The sequence below is a fragment of the Myotis nattereri genome, assembly GCF_964212035.1.
Source record: "Myotis nattereri genome assembly, chromosome: 3".
NCBI lineage: Eukaryota > Metazoa > Chordata > Mammalia > Chiroptera > Vespertilionidae > Myotis > Myotis nattereri.
The window spans coordinates 138,210,612-138,233,542 of NC_138077.1; the positions used below are offsets into that span (position 1 = coordinate 138,210,612).

Consider the following 22,931-nt stretch of genomic DNA (forward strand, 5'->3'; position numbering starts at 1 on the left):
TAAAACTGTGTAAGATAATACTATACCAGGAAACAAGTTGTCTAGCTATAGATTATTGATTTCTTTGGAAATTTTCAAACTTTTATACATTTCAAACCAGCATGCTTTGTTAAAAGGCTTTTTGAATTATGAGAGATACACCATCTTGAGTTTATTAATAATTTAAGTCAACAGCATCCAACAAAGATTTTATTTTTGGATCATGTGTAGAGATCATAGTCTGAACTGGAATAAACAGAGTATTGGCCTAAATATAAGATGTTATTTAGAACACTCTTGAGACATTATGATGTAATTGTGTACTGATGCAGAGAAATGTTAGTATGCGTTTTGTTAAATATTTATTTTAGTGTATAGCATTGTGCCAGGAATGATAAAAAGCAAACTTTTATACCCAAGGTACTTTCCTCCTCATCACCTTCCTTCCCATAGATGGCTGTGTGAGGCCTGAGGAACCCAAGGTCAGTAGTGCACCAACTCAGCTTCAATCCAGGTGGTCTGCCAGTCCTTCTTGGACCTCAGAACCCCAGCATCTGCATCTAGAAGCATCCAAGATCAATTTAAACTTTCAGCTAATAGTACACATTACCTCCTTCCTTCCATCAATATGTATTCTCCTCTCACTTCCCCACCTCACCATCATGAAACTAATTTCTGGGGGTTGCATCGTTTGGGGACTTTTATTTCTGCATGCCTACCTGTACTTCAGAAACAGCTATTCTGTTCTCCAATAATACTTTACTAGAGGACCACGTGCACTGGGAGGGTCCCTAGCGGCTGCCGGCCAGGGCCTCCCTCCCTTCCCCCCGGCTGGCCTGCTCCCTGGTTGAACTCCTGGAAGAACTCTGGTCGAGGGGACAATTTGCATACTACGCTTTTTTATATAGGATGTTTGCATACCTGTTTTTACTTTTCATGGTGTTTTCATGTATTTACCTTCATGAAGGACTCTCTATTTCTGTAAGAGGAAGCCCAGCAAGTGGTATTGCCCCACTTTATAATTGAAAATGTTATAGCTGGAGACGTTAATGACTTGCCCAAGATGCTGAAGAAAACTAGAGTTTGTACTTCAATCTTAATTGTTAGAATCCAGTTCCCTTCACTATTCATTGTAGTGCTTTATTTCTTAGAGAAAATTTTTAAGAAAGGTATAAAATCTAGTGACAGAGAATGATCAACTTTAGAGTAAATATATATGTATATATGTATACTATTTTGGGTGGATCTCTTAGGAGCTTTGTCTAAATGTTGTAGCCCTTTTTGCCTTGTCCAGCTAATAGATGAGAACACCTATAAAGAAAGCCCTTTGGGTTCTAACTGTTGTGGCTCAGTTGGTGGAGCGTTGTCCTATGTACCGAAAAGTTGCTGGTTTGATTCCCAGTCAGGACACATGCCCAGGTTGCAGGTTCAATCCTCCTTTGGGGTGCATTTGGAAGGCAGCCGATTAAAGTTTCTCTCTCACATCGATGTTTTTCTCTCTCTCCCTCTCCCTTCCTCTCTCTTTCAAATCAATAAAAACATTTTTTTTTAAAAGAATGCTTTTTGGTACATCGAAAAATATGCACCTGAAAGGGGTCTAAGAAAAACCTCTTTTTGGGAAGGTCTCACTGTACATAATTCATAGGCTCTCAGAGCTGGAGGAGATAATACAAGTCATCTGGCTCACCGGGTGTTTGATGTTAAATTCTTGGTTAGATCTCTTTTGAATCCTTGAGGGCTGTGGAGTGATTTTGAGGAACGGTCTTTATTATACTAGTACGTGGCACTTCATGGCCTAATGAATGTTATGTTCTATCAAACTAACGAAGTGAAATGTTGACAATCTAAAAGACAAGTATTTTCTTTCTTTCTTTGGTCATCAGGATATTTGAGATGTTCTATTTGAAACATTTCCTATAGACTTTGTTAGCTGTTTTGAAAATTACATATTTAGACATTTGTTTAATGCTATTGTTTATTGCAATATAATTTTTTTTCAATGTGACTAAATGATGATTGTTTTTCCTTTTCTCTTTCTGTGTTCCTCTGTGTTTATTTATAAGCTAGATGCCAGTCTCTTCTGGAATTGTTTGGTTTGTGTAACATGCACAGGGGTTCATGGGTATGTTTTCAGTATTTTTGTGCTTTAGCCAGAGATTTTGAAGAGGAGAGGGAGAGTTCAAGATTAAATTTTTAGTGCAAGCTAATAGAAGACATATCGTGAACCTAAGGTACGTGAAAATTTAATAAGAAGCAATAGCTAGAGTTGGTTGTTTTCCCTCTTTGCCTTAGAATAGAAATGCAGGCCCCTGGTGAGGGAGTGTAAGTGCCTGCCCTAGAGCATTCCTTAGCAACCGGTACTTACAAATCTCTTTCTAGAACCAGCGTTTCTTAGCATTTAACAACAGAGTAAATGGAATTTATATAATTTCACCCTGTCATTGGTTGTATACAGCTCTAACCTCTCTCCTAAAATCATGGGTCATGTAATATTGTGGCCAGGAAAGTACTTGTGGGAAGCTTAAAAATTCATTGGTTTTATGTATTGTGGTTACAGTGTACCTAAGAACATTATATTGGCAAATAGTACATTCATTGTGAACTCTTGGGAAAGCTTAGATTCAATTTTATAAATTTTCAATACAAGTGGAAATTAATTTGAAAATATTTTTTGTAATTCTTCAGCTTTCCTTGCATGAATTTAGCATAATTTATTTATGTGTTCTTCTATTTTGGATACTTAGGTTATTTTCCAGTGGGGTGTTTTTTTCTGTGATGAGCATCATAGAAAAAGCTTGACTCCTTGGAGAAGGGAGTTATTAACTATTAGAAGAGATGAAAATCTGGTTTAAATGGTTTGCCCTAGTCATTGATTCATTAGTACATTGTAACAGTAATTTCAGTCAGATAAATACGTGATTATTTTTCTGAAATACAATCATGATGTGAGTTTTAATTTCAGATGGAGAAAATGAATAAAGATGGTCAATGAAAGAATTAGGTTTCATAATTATGTCATCAGTATTCTAACCATAAAATTTATTTAGTAGTTAAGTTTTTATAAAAGGTTGGTACAACAATAATATTTTTAATGTAGTAGGTTGATACATAGATGTGTAATTTTGAAAGATACAAGTTCAATTATAAATAACTAGAGGCCCAGTGCACGGATTTGTGCACCAGTGGGGTCCCTCGACCTGGCCTGCGGGGATCAGTGGGCCTCCGCACTGCCGCAGCCCGGCCTTACCCGACAGCTCGTTGGGCTCCAGCCCACTGTCCACATCGATCCTGCGCCGCACAAAGTAGTGTGCGAAATGGCAGGTGGCCGGGGAGGAGCCTGAGACGGGCTGGGCACCACACTGCTCCCACGCATCCTGGTCCCACGGTGCCTGCCGCTGCTCGGGTGCGCAGGGGGAGTGTCCGCTGGAGAGGCTTGCACCGCTGCAGCTGTGCTCACTAGCCATGAGCCCAGAGTCTGGCACCAGTCTGTTAGCTGAGTGGCACTCCCACTGTGGGAGCGCATTGACCACCAGGGAGCAGCTCCTGCGTTGAGCACCTGCCCCCTGGTGGTCAGTGCACATCATAGCTACCAGCTGGTCGACTGGTCAACCAGTTGTCTGGTTGTCCAGTCTCTTATGCTTTTATATATATAGATAATCACTTTGTAAGAGTCATTAATTCATTGAGTAGCTTATGTATTTTGGGGGTGTCTTTTTCAAATATTTGAGTTTGATTTTTTTCCCATCATGCTTATATCAAAGAGCTGGCCAATTATGAATAAATTACTAGAAATTGAGAAGCCAACTTACAGATTTCTTAAGAGCATTATCTTCTGAAACTATGGCCTTCAATTTCCTGTGGGCATGTGGGGTGGGTTGAGAGGGAGCAGAGAGGAGTTAGAGATTTCCATAATGCTATATCAGTCCCTCGCCTACCTTCTTAGTCTGACTCACATTTCCATCCACTTCCCAAGATTCAGGTGCAACAGGCAATGAGTAGATCAAATTGTCCTTGGTATTCTTACTGTTCCCTTCTGACCTCTTGGTCCCCGCCCCTCCTCTCTGGGTTTCTGTTTTCCTATTAAATTCTTCCTTAACCAGGTTGTACTCAAACCTCCTCACCATAGCTTTCACCAAGGCCCATAGTTGTCTCCCAAATTGTCTTTTGCATGATCTTTTCCAGGTGTATTTGCTGTTAAGGGTGTTCCAGATAAGTCATTGACTTAATTTCATTTTGTTTCTGTTTGGCTAGCTCAGCACAAGGGTCACAGTTCTATTTCTGGGCAAACTTTGAGGGAGAGGACCACTAGGTAAAAATTAAACTGGGAAGTCAAATAAGTTTAAAAAAAGAAAGAAAGAAAGAAAGAAGGCTTTCCCCTATCTATGGTGGGTAAAATGTGAGCCTACAGGAATTTGCTGCCTTGAATAAACCCAGTTTTCTTACGATGAAGTCATACCAAATTGCCTGTCTCTGCATTCTTTCCAAAGTGATAGGTCTTAGCATTCACACTTGTGATAACTTATGTTTTCTGAGTACAAGAGCCCCAGGGCTGCCAAGTAAGGAAGAAGAGAGGCAGTGGTGGTTTTGTAACCTTTGTGCTACTGTAATGCGGCAGGTAATGGTCTGTCTTTTTTCTTCTTAACTTCCAGTGCCTGAAACAGTACATGCAGCTGGCAATCCGAGACGGATGTGGGTCTCCCATCACTTGCCCTGACATGGTGTGCCTAAACCACGGGATCCTGCAGGAAGCTGAGGTATGGATGAGTGCCATGATCTTCCCCGCTTTCCTCTTGACATTATTTCCTAGGATCTTGCCTCTATGTACTTCCCTAACAGAGACTCTAGACCAGGGGTGGGCAAACTTTTTGACTCGAAGGCCACAATGGGTTCTTAAACTGGACCGGAGGGCCGGAACAAAAGTGTGTATGGAGTGTTTGTGTGAACTAATATAAATTCAAAGTAAACATCATTATATAAAAGGGTATGGTCTTTTTTTTTCAATAGTTTTATTCATTTCAAGCGGGCTGTAGTTTGCCCATGGCTGGTCTAGAAACAAAAGACAGAGATGAATTTTTTAAAGCAGTACTTTATTGCTACTCACCTTTGGATTCTTTGTACAAACTTTTAAAGCTGCTATTTACCTCAATTCTATTTATAAAGGCTCTCTGAACAGGTAGGCAAAGGTGAAGAAATCAAATTTGCCAAATGTGAGGTTCAGAGGCTAAATAGTGAGTGGTCTTGTGATCTTTCATACTTCGAAGATAATCAGATAGCAGGTTAGCCACAGTTACAGACAATAATCTAGAAGGTAGCCTGAGTTGAGCCATTTTTAAAGAGCAGAGAAAGGCCTTTCATTTAATATTTATCAGGCATCAGAAATGTCTTTCTTTTTTCCGTGAGTTCTTCCACCATTTTTTAAAGACTGTGATATATCCCTTTCCTTTGTTTCTTCAGTCCCTGATCAATAACTTGCCCTTAAATCTGCCTTTAATCTTCAGAGCCTGTTCACTGTGAGAAGATAACCAGCTCTTGTCCATTTGTAGGGAGTTGGTAAGCGTCTCAAAGAGGTCCCAAGAAACCCATGAAATAAGTTATTCATTCAGCAAACACGGCACACCTGCTGTTCATTAGGGACTCTTCCGGTGCTTTCATAGCCAGTATACTATCTAATCTTTTCAACAAACTGATAAAACTTAGGCCCAGAGGGTTTAAGTAATTTGCCCAAAAGTGCATACATATCTACAAAAGTAGAAGAGCTAGAAATCGAATGCAGTTCTTCTGACCACCGCAATTATAGGGCTCTAAGAGTAGAACCAGGTAGATAATAGAATATATGATAAAGGACTTGATCATTGGAAGCTGAATTGTGCATGCATGTGTGTAGCTATATATGTGTATATGAGTGGATGTGTATGTGAGTGTGTATATGTGCATGTGTGTATATAAATGTTTTGTTTACAGATTCATGTACTCTTACATATAATTTTTTGCTTTGTAAGAAAAGCAGTCAGAAAAATGTTATAGGCCACTTCTAATCAGTTTACCTCTGGAGGTCCTGCGTTTAGCTCATGGAATATCAGCAAAGTGGTACAAGCGAGGTTGAAGTGTTTTTTAGGGAAGAATCAAAAGAATACATAATGATTTAGAAGTGATTCATTTTAAGAAAATCATGAATTAATTGTTTTTTTTAAAATAAAAATGTAATATTGAATATGTAAAGCTCTAGTGAGAAATATTGCTTACTTTTGTGTGAGTAATGGGCAGAACAAAGTTAAAGTGGGGAAAGATTAGGTTAGACACCAAGAGTACTAGTCATCTATGCAACTTGCAAATAGTTTTTAAAATGAGATCCAAGTATTCCGGATCGTCTTTCTATGCATAATCCTTCCAAGAAAGATGCTCCTTTTTGACTTCTCTGATGTTTGATCAGTAGTGAACAAGTGTTTATTAAGCATGCACAGTGTGCCTGGTACACGCCAGGACAGAGAGGTAAATGAGACAGGCCCAATGCTGTTTATGCTCATGGTAGCTCCTGACCCAGCAGAGAGATGTTAAATTGACTATAAAAGTGAAAAGCATGACATGGATCAGGCAGCAAGAGCTATGCTTTATATGAAATTTTACTTAATTCATGTATGCAAAATATACTAAATATAAGTGAAAATGAATGGTTTGGTGAAGCTTCAAAACAAGCCTTTGAAATGAATCACAGTCTTATATTCTACACCTGTGCTGTCTGATCCAGTAGCCACTGGCTTCATGTGGCTATTTACAATGAAATTAATTAAAATTAGATAACATAAAAAATTCATTCTTTTGGTTGTACTAATCACATTCCAAGAGCTCAGTAGCCACATGTGGCTCTTGACTACCAGATTGGATAGCAAAGAACAGAACATTTCCATCATAGCAGAAAGTTCAATTGTGTAGTGTTGGTCTAGATTTTTATATGACTAGTAAACACGAGCCATCAACACTTTGGATATCAAATGTCAGGGCTAATGTGAGTAAAGGCCATCATTTATCTCACAGTTCTCTGGGACAAAGCTTAGTAACTTCTCTGATTTTCTTAGTATAGACATTTTCTTCCACATTTCCCTGCGGTTGTCTTCTACTTTTTAATCCTTACCCTTTCCCCACTGGACCCATTCTCATTCACGCTTTCATAGTTCTGATTCCATTTACCCAGTTTTACTCTAGAGACAATTTTACTTTAGGCTGTGTTAAAACCAAACAAACCCATGGTGGCTCTTAAAAATTATAAAAGGGTATTTGAAAAAGTAAAACAAAAACATTGCTAATGAAAATATGGTATTTATTAAATTCTCTAAAGTCCGTTTCCCATTCGATTAGTAAAGAGGACCTGAGGGTGTGAATTGACCTTTCTGTACGTATTGGTCTTGCTAAGAGCATGGCTGAAGATGGGCAGGAATGTGCTGTAATCATGTTCTTAACTAACTTGCTACAATTGTATTTTCAGAGTAAAAAAAAAAGAGTGATAGTGGTGATTGTCATTGATTTTGAATTGAGAAAGGAATAGATTATGTTGGAGATATTGGTAGGTTCATTAGTTTATATGGGAATACTCCTTTCAATGCAAATAACACATGCACACATTAACTTGGACTGTAGTGCCTTCCTTTCTGATTTCCTTTACATCAAGCTTTCCTCATATATAGTTATTATTATAATACTAGAGACCCAGTACACGAATTCGTGCACCAGTAGGGTCCCTTTGCCTGGCCTGTGGGATCGGGCCAAAACCGGCTCTCCAAAATCCCCCAAAGGGTCCCAGATTGTGAGAGGGCGCAGGCCAGGCCGAGGGACTCCACCAGTTCATGATCGGGGTTGGGGAGGGATGCAGGAGGTTGACCAGCCGGGAAGGGACTGCGGGAGGGATCCAGGGCATGTCTGGCCCGTCTTGCTCAGTCCCAATTGACTGGACCCCAGTAGCAAGCTAACCTACCAGTTGGAGCGTCTTCACCCTGGTGGTCAGTGCACGTCATAGTGAGTGGTTGCGCAGCCTTGGCATATCATTAGCATATTACACTTTGATTGCTTGAACAGATGACCGGACACTTAGCATATTAGGCTTTTATTATATAGGATAGAGCTCTTAATATAAATATTATTGAATACATCACAAGGGGGCATATTCATATTATGCTTGACTGGATTGTACCTCCATGTTCTGCCTTTAAAAAATGTTGAATTCTTCAGGTAATACGTAAATATACTTTGCTTGTTAAAAATAATTCTGGCTAAGGCTTAAGTTCCCTTTGTCCTGCTATTTATATTACAAGACAGGGTTCTTCATTATTTATTGTCTTAGAAAATGCTTGTAAGTATAACATTTCTTCATCTTCAAAAGACACAAGGAATTTAAGCTCTTTCCTTCAAATGCTTCACTGCATGGATCTAGTTCATACCCTTGGCTGTGCTCTGTCTGCCTCCTGCAGGCTTTAGGTCCTGCCTGCCTTCGTAATGCTTTCAAATTGGCTCAGCTGGGGCTCTGCCTCATTTATCAGAAACAGCTTCATCAGCAAAGTGTTGAATGCCCAGTTGCAGAACTCCTTGCTTATGTAGGAAATGGTAGAAAAGGCAGCTTGCTCTTCAATGTCATGGAAGCTGCGGGGAGGTCCTGCTACTGGAGAGCTCATGCCCCTGAAGCTGCTCCACGGGATCCAGGGTAAAGTAAAGCCTGCCTTCCTTGTGTCATCTGGTCCTTTCAGCTGTTGCTCTGCAGGGCATTTCTGATATACTCGATGCAGGGTTCTTGTCCAACGTGGAATTATGAAAGGCAGGACACAGACTGTTCTGACAGCATCACTGCATTCAGGCAAGGCCTTTGCTCGAAGTCAGTAGCCTTGGGAATGAGGCAATGACTACTTTAAGCAGGTCCCTTACAGTCTTAGGAAAGGAACGTATCATCACTTGCTGGGAAAGCCTGGGCCATTGGTCTGGACCAGGGGTGGGCAAACTTTTTTACTTGAGGGCCACAATGGGTTCTTAAACTGGACCGGAGGGCCGGAACAAAAGCATGGATGGAGTGTTTGTGTGAACTAATATAAATTCAAAGTAAACATCATTACATAAAAGGGTACGGTCTTTTTTTTTGAATAGTTTTATTCATTTCAAACGGGCCGGATCCGGCCCGCGGGCCGTAGTTTGCCCACGCCTGGTCTGGACCATGTAAATTTGAGTGGTGAGTACCTACCATGACATGGCCTGAAGGATGGAACCTCTCCTCACTGTCAGCCAGCAGTGGACGCCCAGGAACAGCTTCTCACCCACCAACCCTCCTTCCAAGCTCAGTGACCAGCCTGCCTTTACTGCTGGTGGCACAGCAGGCACCAGAGGAAAGAAAGCTGCTCTCGCCAAGCATGGGGGCTCCAGAATTCTGTAGGATGGGACTTAGGGTGGGGCACTCTGGAAGACTAGGATAGGGGATGGTTGGGTTGGGGGTGCAGTACTAGGGAATTTGAAGCTACATTTGTAAAATAAAGACAGTTTTTACTCATACATACTGCATGCTCATTGAGGGTGGCTCCTGGAATTTGAGATCCAAATGGTCCCTCCAAATCACCCATTGGCACTGCCTGCACTTGCCATCTCTTATTATTACAGTGTAGAGCTGGGGCAGAGGGAAGAGGAGGGTGCCCAGGCAAGTGGCCATATCTCTGTTACTGAGGTTCAGGATCTGAAGAGAATGGGGTTAGGTCTGTCTATAATAATGACCTTTGGCTGCAGTACACGTTGGCTGGAGAAGAGTAAAACTTCGAAGTGGAGAAGGATAGAGGAATCTGCAATGCCAGAATCAATAGATAGCTTTGAGGTTCTTAACTGAAATTTGTTCTAGAACATTTAAAAAAATTGGTTTAAAAACTGCATATAAGTGGAGAATAGTGTTTCTAAGCTTCTTCTTTAACTAAGGGCAAATGTAAGAAGACTAAGCAGCAATGGATCAAACGTGTCCCATGGATGTGCACATAGGCATGTCGCTTTTAGACTAGATGAGCCGAGGGGAAAGGCAGGCAATGTTGTGGGAAGCAGGACTGGGGCCTCTGCAGAAGGGGCAAAAAAAGAGCAACAAACCCACCCTCTGCAGGAAACTGTGAAAAAAATTCCTGGCCCTGGAATTCCAGGACCCCCCCATCCTTCACTTTCCCAGTGGGCCCTGCCGTCTGGCTCTCAATGATGCCCTCTTGTTTCTTCATCCAGGATTTGAAACGTAGTATGTAGGTAAGGAGATGAGCTTGGTTTACTCAGGTGAATGGGTAAGTGGGCCGTTTTTCTTTTTCTGTTAGGAAATAGTTATTTTCTGGGTTGAGATAGGAAACATTCTTAGTTTCTGTAATATTGTGATAACACACTTATCCTTTAGACTAGTACTGTTTCTCTTGCCAGTATTTTTGCAAGTCATAACACCTCAAGATTTGTAATGATCTACAAGAGGTCAATTCCATCTCCAGATATAGTGATCCGTTGTATTTCATGTTCAACCTGGTTTTTTAATTTTTAAAAACAACTGTAGCAGAGGTATAATTTAAAGGGTCAAAACTAAGTAAAGTCTGGGCTTTTTCACCTCCTCCTGGCTTTCCCTAGCTTCTGGGTTTTAACCATTTCATTAAAAGAAAATATATATTGTATTTACAATATTTCTTCCTTATAGCAGAATTCTAATGAACAAATAGAGATGGATATAGAAAATCATCATTAAGCAAATAAGCACAGTAATAATTATAGTAGGTAAGAGTTTTTGATAGATACAAAATTAGTTGCCAGAGGTATGATGAGAAACATATTTGCAGAATCTCAAAATATCTATATATATAAAAGCCTAAGCAGCTGGCTGACTGGCCAGTAGCTATGACGTGCACTGACCACCAGGGGCAGATGCTCAATGCAGGAGCTGCTGAGCTGCAGTCACTTGGCAGCGGCAGTTCTCTGGTGACGCACCCAGAACCAGAGAGGAGGGAGCCTGATTCCGGGGTGCATCACCTGAGAACCTCCCTCTCGCAATCCAGGACCCCTCAGGGGATGTCAGGGAGCCGGTTTTGGCCCAATCCCTGCAGGCCAGGATGAGGGCTTCTAGTCTCCCTATAATATTACAAAGAGTGGAGCAACCTGGCAGATACTACCTTGACCAAGTTAGAAAGTTAATATCACCACTAATGAGACAGGTTGTCCTCATTTACCTCCTGATGGCCCAATATTACTTCTGTGATGTTCTTGCCAAAAATGTATAATCTTGACTTAATCATGAGAAAACATCAGACGAAGCCAAATTGGAGAGCAGTGTACAAAATAACTGGCTTGGACTCTAAACATGTCAAGGTCATGAAAGACAAATACAGACTGAGGAACTGCCCCAGATTAGAGAAGGCTGAGGAGACAAGGGAACCGAATGCAAGGTGATGTCCTAAATTGGATCTGGACTGAAAAAAAAAAAAAAGACATTGTGCGTCAGTTTGTGAAATTTGAATAAGGCCTACAGATTGTTTAATTATTTTGTATCAATGAAAATTTTATTATTTTAATAATTAACTATGATTATGTAAGGTGTTACTAGTAACATTAGGAGAAGTTGGGGGAATGGGTCTTTAGGAACTTTATATAATTGTCGCAACTTTTTTTGAGTCTAAAATTATTTCAAAATAAAGTTAAAAAGGAATGTCCTGGTATGATTTTTGAGTGATTTGGAATTTCTTGGTTGGCAGGAAAAGGATAATTTTATACCATAAGGTACCTTTTATAATCTCTTATTCTCTAGGATTTTCATTTTCACAATTAATTTTAGAGGCGTTGTGATTCCTTAAAATAAAAATTTTTTTTTAAAGGAGTAGCCCACCCTAACCGATTTGGCTCAGTGGATAGAGCTTCGGTCTGCAGACTGAAGGTTCGATCCCAGTCAAGGGCACATGCCCGGTTGTGGGCTCGATCTCCAGTAGAGGGCATGCGGGAGGCAGCTGATCAATGATTCTCTCTTTTATCATTGATGCTTCTGTCTCTCCCTCTCCCTTTCTCTCTGAAATCAATAAAAAAATATATTTTTTAAAAAAGGAGTAGCCCTTTAACCTATTGCCTGATGGAGCCTTCAATAACCATACTAAAACATTTATTTCAGTTTTATAATTGTGACAGACCTTGAGCAATAGCGACTTAGTTCCAAATGGCAAGGGAATGGGAATTCAATACTTTGGATCATCATCTTTGAATCTTCTTTAAATCTAAACCAGCTTTCTCTCATCTAAAGCCAAAAGTGTGATAGAAACATTTCAGAAAATTAGCTCTTATCTGTGAAATACAACAAATGATAAGATCGAGGAGTAGATCTTTCTTAAAACTTTATTGCCCCCCCACCCCCCACCCCCCCCTCGCTCAGTAATTTAAGTCCTTTGAGGACAGCTTCTATGTCGGCTTGTTCATTTGTATCCCCAGGCTTCCAGCCATAATAGACTGTCAACAAGTCCCTGGAGAAGATGCAAGTCTAAGTGGCAGGGGTGGGGAGAGAATAGTGTATATTGGGGCTTCTCTTTATTCCAGAAGTATCAAACATAGTGAAAAGTGATAGACGTGACTTTGTGTGATCACAGAGTTCAATAGAAAAATTGATTTACCTTATTAAGGCTTAATTCTATACAAACCTCGAACCTAAAAAATAATAAATAGGAGATTCAAAGTAGAGTGAAAGACAAAATATATTAGAGGCCTCTGACTTTCCTGCTGGCAGTAATACGTCCTCTGGTGAAATTTGTCTTTCTTACTTAACATTAAACATCCAGCTCTACTATTGTTGACTTTTTACTGCATTGATTTCGGTCATTGTTTACAGTAGCATTCCTTCTGTATTTAAAATATTTATCTCCTCCTATTTGCTTTGTCTTTTTATAAACTGTTACTGACTTAGCTGTTATATAAATTGCTTGTCATTGAAAAAAATAAGCATTTTTAAGGGTTGATTTTGAGGAGTTTGAAGAAAGTCTTCATCAGTCCAGAAACAGTTATAGAAGGTGTAAGAAGAGTATAAAACTGTCCCATAGAATCAAAAACCTCAAATCACTTAAAGGGGGGCGGGGTTTAAAAATAGATTTATAGAATATCACTGAGGTCTCTTGGGCCCAGATGATACCATCTCCCAAGTTACCTTGGCCCAAAAGTTAAAGTAGTATTAGATTATTTGTCCTCCACCTAAAATGAATCATTGACTAAGTCAGTAACTAAACTCTGATCCCCTAATGCCTCCCACGCTTTCACTTGCTTGCAACTTCTGTCTCCAAATGCATTTTATTTGAGGTACCTTTGTCTTTTAGGAAAGAAGTCCAGGTAATATTATAACAGTTGAAACAAAACTGGCTTTCAGTAGAATAAACAGGTAAACATACTTTAACAAAATATATGGTAAAAGACTCATAAAATTAACCATAATTTTTTAGTGATTGCTAAGGAGGTTTTACTTAAAGTGCCAGGTGAAAATGCAACATTCTCTTCCCTCCCCCCCTCACAAATGGAGCAAAAGTTTATAATGAAATTAAATTTATGTTTTACTTTGCTCTACTTAAAATGGAGAAGACAGAACTTATCTGTTTTGTGGCTCTTCATATATTTAACTAAAGTTGATTCATTTACAAAATAAATGAATGTGTTGTTTATTTTTGTGAGGAGGAGAATTCGACTTTGAATGCCTTCTAAAATGTATTATATTTGCTAAGTACAATTTTAGCTGCCTCATTTTTTTACTCCGGTTTTCTCAAAGCACACTTCTTTCCGTTAGTTGCAAGACCTTTCACCAACATATGTTTTAACCAAAAATATGCAGTACTTTAGAGTCAAAATTACCAAGGTGTGTCCTGTATCAAATTCTTAGATTTTTTTCAGTTATAAATATTTTAATCCATATCAAAATATTTACATGTTGACATCAATGGTATTGCTATTTTTTAGAATGCCACATTAAGAGCAGTTAGCTTTGCCTGCATCTGACTTTGAAATGCAACTTAAAAGTAACTAATCTGCAGTGCTATTTGGTTCGCTATGAATCCTTATTTATGAACCTTTGGTCCACTTTGCTATCAGAAATGGAAATGGGAGCCTAGACACAAGCAACATCTTCAGCTTTTCTTTTCTACCAGGGCATGGATGGCGATGCATGATAATCAAGGGCCTCTTGAAATAATTTTTGTCAGGATAAGTGATTTGTACGTTGCTTAGAAGGTACTATTCCTTAGGCAACAGATGAAGTTTTCATACTTCCTGACTCACTATCTATCTGACTTTAGTATTTAAGGATTCTAAAACTAGAACTATAATCTTTTAAAAATTTCTTAAATGAATCTAAAGAGAAAAAGAGCATCTTTCACATATGCCCACAAATAATTCGGGAAGTCGAAAGATTTCATTGTTTGGTCTTAGTAGCTGCTGATTGAAGAATGGAAGGTGATCAGTCAGTTCTGTAACTGGTGCCTTGAGCGACTCCTAGCCCTGGCAGATGGTTGGGGATGATCCAGGGATTGCTGCTTGTGTTGCTGCGCCAAAGACATTTGCAAACTAATTTGTAGAGAGAGAATACAGTAAGCCAAACAAGGAGGAATTATAAGGCTGGTAACTTGGACCACTGTGATGACTGAAATCTCATCTTTATAATGTGTCTGGTTTCAGATTGCCTGTTTGGTACCTGTGGATCAATTTCAGCTTTATCAGCGGTTAAAATTTGAACGAGGTATGTATGCCCTCTTCTTTTTAACCCAATGGTAAATGTGGTTTTACACCTGTCATCTTCCCACTAACCTGCATGGAAGGCTAAGGCAGCTGCGGGCTGTCAACAAAGCCACGAGGGTAACATGGAAAGGGGAAAACTGTAATTGCAATACACAATTTCAACTTTCTCAGCCACACCCAGAAAAAATACAGACTCGCAGGAAGTAGAACTTTCCTTATATTGGTTTTTAAAGATATGTTTTTATTGATTGTAGAGAGAGATGAAAGGGGAGGGGCTAATATGCATTTCACAGCTACATCCATCTTTACAGCAGTAATAACCTTCCCTACATGAGGCACACATGAAAAATCATTGGCCAAGACTCACTTTTACCCAGTAAGCGCATGGATAGATGTCGATAGACTTTGCTTAGTGCCTGGGACTTTTGGATGCTCTTGTAGTGTTCATCCCTACTTGTGATTGGCTTATTTCTTCATTAGCTATGATAATGTATTCAGTCTGGTTACAATCAAGTTGGGCGGGCTTTGTAGCCAAACTGTCTTTTATAGGTGCTCTTGCACATCTCTGCTTTGAGGCATTTTAAGAGGACCACATAGTTTTACTCATACATGGAATTTATTTTTTCTCACAAGTTCTAGGCAGATGCCCCTAAGAGATTCCCATGAATTGACAATTGATTTCATTATTACTATTTTAGAGATACAGAAACTTACAGTTGAAGAAGTTGAAACTTGCCTAGTATCACATAGACTCTGTCTAAGCTTCCTCACCTATAAAACTTTAAAAAATTCTATAGTTTTTTTATTGGGGTAAAATATGTCTAACATAAAATTTACTATTTCACCCATTTGTGTATTTATAAAAAGGCATTTTAGCTAATTAGTATATCCCTAAAATGTAAACAAGGAGGAATAATTATGTTAGAAAATAGACATTTTAAGTAAATTTAAGTTAATTCAGTGCTACACAATAAAGTTTACTTGATTGGGGTACTCTTTTTAAGTTGTACATGTGTCATTGTTACATAATATACTTCATATTCATCTCAAACGCAAGATTTATCAGCTAGGCTATTTTGAGGTCTTGGTTATAAAAATGATTGTTAGTTTTGTCCAGTTCTTATTGCATACCAAGTTCTTTTCTCAGTTTTTAGTTTGTCATCCGGTGTTTCTTTCTTTTTTTTTTTTTTAATACATTTTTATTGATTTCAGAGAGGTGAGGAGAGGGAGAGAGAAAGATAGAAACATCAGTGATGAAAGAGAATCATTGATTGGTTACCTCCTGCATGCCCCTTACTGGGATCAAGCCCACAAGCCAGGCATGTGCTCTAACCTGGAATCAAACCTGACCTCCTGTTCATAGGGCAACGCTCAACCACTGAGCTACACCGCCAGGCATCATCCTGTGTTTTAACTGTCCTCTACTTCACTTTACACTTGACTAAATCTTTGTGAGGAAAAAAATCTGTTGAATGGGTCCAAATCATACAAAGCAGAGAAACACCATTTGGAATTGATCGGTTATTCTGTGAATCCACTTTGCATCCATCCGTGACTTTCCATTGGCTATTGCTGTGTTTGTGGCTTTCCCTTTCTGTGTCAGCCTTCCAATATTAGGGACTGAGTTTGGCATGTGCTAGTGATTACTGCTTTACTTTTTTTTTTTTTACTGCTTTACTTTCTACTGCTTCTCAAAACACATGGGTGATGATTAATGCTAGAATTTTGCTTTACTCTTGCTTCCAGAATCTACTTTTTCAAAAGAATTTTTTCAAAAATTGGGCTAAGATTATCCATCTCTAGTCCTTAAGGACCTTTTCTATTTTTGTGACCCTGTTTTACTTACTATAACTCCAAGTTCCTTTAGTTCCTTGATAGGTTAAGGTGTCTATTCTTGGCTAGTTATATTATTATATAGTGGTTAGAAACAAACATTTTAAGCGCCAGATTGTTCTTCTTTATAAAAAAGTGAAGTAAAATAAGGATTTGTTTTCCTTTAATCCTGCTAATCCTGTCCTATTCACTCAGATAGTCAATACCTACATTTTTATGTAGTGAGCACCTATTATGCACTAAGTACCAAGTGCAGTTCCAGAGGCTACTTTCATCTTTCCTTGAAAGCCCTCTTGTTCTCAGCATTTTTCACAAGCCTCCTTTCATTTATGATATGGCTCTTCAGGTTTCACCTCACTCTTTTATTTGTCCTTGGTGAAATGCTCCCACCCCATCATTTGTGCCTGAGCAGTAAGGTTTAGTAAGGTTTTGTCTTACCAGAGCTCCCTGTGTGGTTATTTGATGTCCTAGGGCTTTTTTTTTTTTTTTAAAGACTGTGACACTTAATGACCTTATCATTAGTTCAGTGTTTTGTTTTTTTTAACACCTCCCATCTCTCATTAGTCATCTTCCTTTTTATAGTTTTTGATCACAAGCCTGTTCTTATTGTGTGTGCGTGGGAGGGTGTGTGTGTGTGAGCCTGCCTTTCTGGTATTTTGTGGTAAGTGAATGATTAAGTCTAGGGTTCCCTTCCTAAGCTAGTCTGTGCTTTCTGGTGATAACACTTTCTCAGCTTCACGATTCCTCTACTTTACCATCCAGTTCTTTCTTATTGACCAGTTTTAAATCTAAACGAGCACCCTGTCGGTGTTTCAGTTTTCTTTGGGAAATCTAAACTATCTGCAGGAAGGACATTTATCTGCATGTCAGATGAGATTTCTAAAGGGGTCCCGAAGGAGAGGCACATTGTTAAGTGCCACTTCCTTGCACACTTCTATTTCCTCATCCATAAAATGGGGATGAAATGGAATGATTATCATGGGGCTGCTGTAGAGAATGAGTAACTATTGTGTCTTGGTCACAGTGTGCATTCAGTAAATTATCACAGCTATTGTTATTGTTGTCGATATAAAACACTACCACCACTAAATCTTCCCTTTCCCCCAGTTTTCTGAACTAAAATAAGAAAGCATCTTCCAGAATCATACCTTGGGCTGAGTGTATAGTGTAATTAATAACTTCTGTTTTCTTTTCAACTTAGTCCCAATTTTTCCCAGCATGTTTCCATGCTCGTCGTCCTACATTCTAGAGAGTTGTATAGAAATTTGATAATCAGTGCTAATTCATTTACACCACCTTATCATACTCATTTTCTCCCTACAGTATGCTGTTACTATAAGCATGAACCCCCTTTCTCTGGCTCCTCCAAGGAGATCATGACTTGCTGAGATGAAGCCTTCTAAGTTTCTGCTTTGAAGAGAAAATGTTCCCATGGTGATAGTGGGAATTAAAGTCTATTTAGTAGCATGATTATCGTTAATGGTGTCCTAGGAGTTAAAAAAGGCCGGACCCCACCAGATACTCATTAACCCCATTACACAAACTCCTAACTTCTGTGGATACTAGGTCGTCTAAAAAGTTGTTTCCAAGTTTGAAATTCTGTGGTTGTCTTCAGCTGTCTTGAGAGCAACCCCTGTGCTGATGGCCACCTCTGCTTGAGTGTATTTCCTGGAGCAGATGTTAATTCTGATCGGTTTAATTCAATTGCATTTTAACTATCTTCCGAAAACCTTTTTCGATGAGATATCAGAAAGCAAATTAACTTTGGCATAATGAAAAATGCAGTGGGTCATAAAAATTAAAAACAGTTTGATTTATTTCAGCTGGTAATTAAATTAGCTTGGGGGCATGGTGTTCCCCACAATAATAAAAACTCATGTGATGTCTTTATGGGCACAGCCTCACAAATGTAGAGGATGGCAGAGAAACCGCTCATGTGAGTTGAGAGAATATACTACAGAGTAAGAAACAAACTCTATGTATGTGTTACAGTTCAGGTGGGAAAACCAAAGGGCCCTGAGTTCAATTTTTGAGAAGTGAAAATGGTTATCGATATCAGATATGGTCTTTAGGTCTCATGGCAGTTTTATTTTCTTAGAATGTTTCTACTTCCCAATAATTGTCGGAATACAGAAGTAGAAAGCAGTTTAAATAGCATTTCCTGCCTTGCAAAAATTGCATGAATAAGCAGAGTCTTAGGATCCAACAGTCATAGGGCTTTACTTCAGCAATCCATCGTCATTTTCCTAAGTGCACTCCAGTTCAAGTCTGTGAATTTGTCCATCCCTGATGGTAAATATGTTACAATGAATCACTTTGAAATCATGTTCATTAAAATGTTTGGGGCACTGTTAGGGGCTGATTTATGCAGACTCCTGGTTTCTCTCTTTCTAGATTTCTGAACATTTCTCCATCTCAAAAGCAACAAGAAGTGTTCATCACTACCAGTGCAGAAGAAATTAGTTGAATATTCATTAGTTCACTTTTTTTTTTTTTGCCAACTCTGGAAAAGAAATTTGAAGGGGAAAGAAACTAGACCTTCAGTGTTTTGGATAGGGTGCATTTTGTTTCTCTGCATAATTACTATTTCCTAGGCCAAAAGCCAGGAGGTAGAATTGAATTTACCATAATAGTAATACAGAATGTTTTATGTAATCCAGGTTTTATATAACCCAGTGTATCACCTTGGGTTATATGACTAGTATAGCCTCATAATAGATCTCTCTGTTGCCACTTTGTGCTAATAGCATCTATTCTTCCTAAGGTAGCCAGAGTAATCTTCTACAAATGGGGATCATATCATGGCCCTCCCTTCAATGGCTCCTCATCTTGCTTAGCCCTTATCATCATAATCGGTGATCAGGCCCTTGACTGCTACTCCCAAGTAATCTCCTGTGACTCTCACTCTGCTCACTTAGCTCCTTGTCAAGTTGGACTGCTTCATTATATATGTAAATCTCTTTTTTTTTTTTGCATTATTTGGGTAAAAGTTGGAAAGCTTTCAGATCAAAACCATGTGTAGGTTGGCTGCTTATTCATGGTTCTGTCATCAGTCTTGAAAAGACCTATGATTTAAAATGGATGGTGAGTGGATATTTGATCTGGGAGTCCTTACATCTAAGTTATATACCAGCCTACATTTCTTTGGGCTTAGTATTTGTGAAACAGTTATAAGAGTTTGGATGAAAATATAAATGGTATGGACATACAAGGTAAGACCTTGGAATGCCTGTGTGTCATTATCCCCTTGGTTTTCTAACCAGCCTGTCCCAAATTTTAGGGATCTTAGACGGCCCATCTCTCTTGGGGTCTGAGGATCTCTGAATCATAGGTTTCCCATTTCTGATTCTATTTGGCCCATCAGGCTCCAATCCCTGTCCCCCAGAATTAAATAAGAAAATATGTTTAATGATGCTCTTTTTGATGAAAACCTATAATAAGCATAGGTCCAATTGTTACATTTTCTAGGCAAGACATTACTGGTGACAGTGTTGACTGTACTTTTTCCCTCTGGTACTGAATTTGTAAAATTATTACCTTTAAAACCAAGCTCATACTTAATAGTTTCATTTTCTTTTTGCACCTCCCTTTGGGTTTCTTTGCCTCCTGGGTGGAAATTTTCAAAAATCACAGTCCTGCCCTAACCGGTTTGGCTCAGTGGATAGAGCGTTAGCCTGTGGACTGAAGAGTCCTGGGTTCGATTCCAGTCAAGGGCATGTACCTTGGTTATGGGCACATCCCCAGTGGGGGGTGTGCAGGAGGCAGCTGATCGATGTTTATCTCTCATCGATGTTTCTGGCTCTCTGTCCTTCTCCCTTCCTCTCTGTGGAAAATCAATAAAATATATTAAAAAAAAATCACAGTCCTTAGGAGATTGAAAACTAGAATCTCATCAGTTCAAAATTTGCAAAATACAGGGTGGGGCAAAAGTAGATTTATAATTGTTCATATGGGAAATAATATAATAACAAATAACATAAGAATAAACTCTGTGGTCCTCATACTCAGAACTATAAGCCTACTTTTGTCACACCCTGTACATTGGTTCAGAAAAAAAGGGGCTATTCTACCCTTCAAATAACATCATTTTTCATGTGATATGTTCCCTGAAGGTCATGTTATATAACAAGAACATGGAGTCTGTTATATAAAAAATGAAAAACTGAACAAGATTTGTAAACATTTGAATAGAGAGACAGTTATCCATCCCCCAACCCTGTCTTCTTTCCTGCATGCCTCATGGATCTAACTGATGAGGTACCTGACATTTTTTAGTCTGTGAAAGTCCCTACCTTTGGTTTTTAGAGTATGTGGGTCTTTTACAAATGTTCTCTAAGTGATATATTGGTAGGGCAGCAAGAAGATTCAAATTGACAGCCAATCTGACCTTTTAGCTAAGTCATCATTTGGTCCCTAAATTATGTGATTATTCCTTATTCTTTAATTTCTCTCTAAACAGCAGAAGAAACCTCACTACCTATTCTGAGTGCCTGAAATGACAAAATCTTTTATGCATTTTTTTCTTTGGCTTTGGTAGGTTCTTCATGTCCAATTTCCTCCAAGATAGTACCCAAATTAATTGTAGATGATACTTGAGATTTTTGACTATCTTAAGTGCTGAAAGGTGGGAAGTAGTCCAACAGTTGCAAATTTTGGTTAATGACAACACTATTTACCTGTTTACTAGAGGCCGAGTGCACGAAATTCCTGCACGGGTGGGTTCCATAGGCCTGGCTGGCGATCAGAGCTGATCAGGTTCCCGGCCTCCCCCCCTCCTCCTTCTCTTGCTGCCCGCATCCGCCTCCACCCACCCCTGGTTCCCTGTCCCAGTCTGGGACCTGCCGGCCAGGGGGAGGGACCAGCAGGTTGGCCGGCAGGCCCTATCGGTGATTGGTGCCAGTGGGCTGGGGGCCGCTCCTGCATTGAGCGTCTGCCCCTGGTAGTCAGTGCACGTCATAGCGACCAGTCATTCTGGCCATTTTGTTGTAACGGTTGCTTAGGCTTTTATATATATAGATAAGGGCAATGATGGTCTATTCCATTAGCACCTGCTCTGGGAAATGTGGCAGGGCTGACTGACCTTTTAGGTTTGAATCCATTGTGAAGAAACCACTGCCCTTGGTTGTCCTAAGCTTCCATAAATGTTAGCATGTAAAAGAGAAGAAATGAAGGGGAGGAAGCCTTGAGTTTGGATGCAAGACAGAGAGACCGTCACATTCCCTTTCTTTACACTTTAGAAGTCCACCTGGACCCCTACCGAACATGGTGCCCCGTCGCAGACTGTCAGACAGTGTGCCCCGTTGTGTCAGGTGACCCAGGACAGCCTGTGCTGGTGGAGTGCCCTTCCTGCCACCTGAAGTTCTGCTCATGTTGCAAGGATGCTTGGCATGCCGAGGTCTCCTGTAGAGACAGCCAGCCTATCGTCTTGCCAACAGAGCACGGGTAAGAACAAAAATGTGGTATTTGGGATTATTCACTAGCTTTCTCAGAAACACAAAATATGTTGCTTGGAGGAGGAGTTACCTTGTGATGGAATTTAGAGATTCATGATTTGCCTGCAGCACTTTCTGAGAAGTGTCTCAAGACTGGTAAGTTGTTAACAAAGACTAACCCACAAAAGCATTTCTAGAGGGATTTTAGTTATTTACCCCGGAGCATCTTTCAGATACTGCTGAAATTAGAGTTTGTATGAGTTTTGATTTCCCTGTAGTTAGAGAGTCATGTGGTCCACTGGTTCTCAGTTGGAAGTCTTAGCTTATTCACAGTCATTTGCTTAATATCAGACCCGCCAGCTATGGACATACCTCATTCTTCCGGATTGCAAAGTGTGCAGAAATTATTTTCTCCCCTATCTAAATTGCCAGCTCCTGAGGTGTGCCAATCACAGCAGAGAGAAGACAGCAGCAGAAACAGCCTTCAGTATAGTGTAGTGCTAAATTCATAGGTACTAGAGGAAAAGAGCTTATCTCTCACTACTTGATGCTTTGAAAAGGTGGTGCCACGGTTGAGATTCTGTTATGGTGAGAAGCAATTAAATCTGTACCTTTCAGTCGGGAGGGTTTTATGGCAGCCACAGGGCCTGGAGTGAGAGACCTTTGTGTTTGATCCCTTGCTTTGCTTGAGGCTATGGCTGTTCTGCACCGGCAAGAACAGAAATGCCAGTGTTGCCGTCCAGTTGGCTTAGCCCTCGGCGCCCGGAGAATGTGTAGAGCCATTCTTCAGGAGCAGCAGTGCTCCCTGGCTGTGATCCTGTGCTTGAATCTCAGACCAAACAAATCAAGAGGGAAAACAGATTCAGTACACAGCACAGGTGTGTGCCCTTTTAGCCAGTGCCACCTCCATTTTCACTGCCACCACGGTAAGATCCCGGGTGTCACAGGGCAATGTAAAGATCCCAGAGG

General features: G+C 39.8%; 1 protein-coding gene across 3 annotated transcripts in view; it reads left to right on the forward strand.

Moving 5' to 3' along the window:
* Nucleotides 1-22,931, forward strand: part of RNF144B (ring finger protein 144B) — a 181,888-nt gene that overhangs the window by 148,849 nt on the left and 10,108 nt on the right. For all 3 annotated transcript variants that reach the window (XM_081085586.1, XM_081085587.1, XM_081085588.1), the window contains 3 exons: nucleotides 4,629-4,733; nucleotides 14,638-14,698; nucleotides 21,768-21,972. In XM_081085586.1, coding sequence (XP_080941712.1) covers nucleotides 4,629-4,733; nucleotides 14,638-14,698; nucleotides 21,768-21,972 — 371 coding nt within the window. The remainder of the gene's footprint in view (nucleotides 1-4,628; nucleotides 4,734-14,637; nucleotides 14,699-21,767; nucleotides 21,973-22,931) is intronic.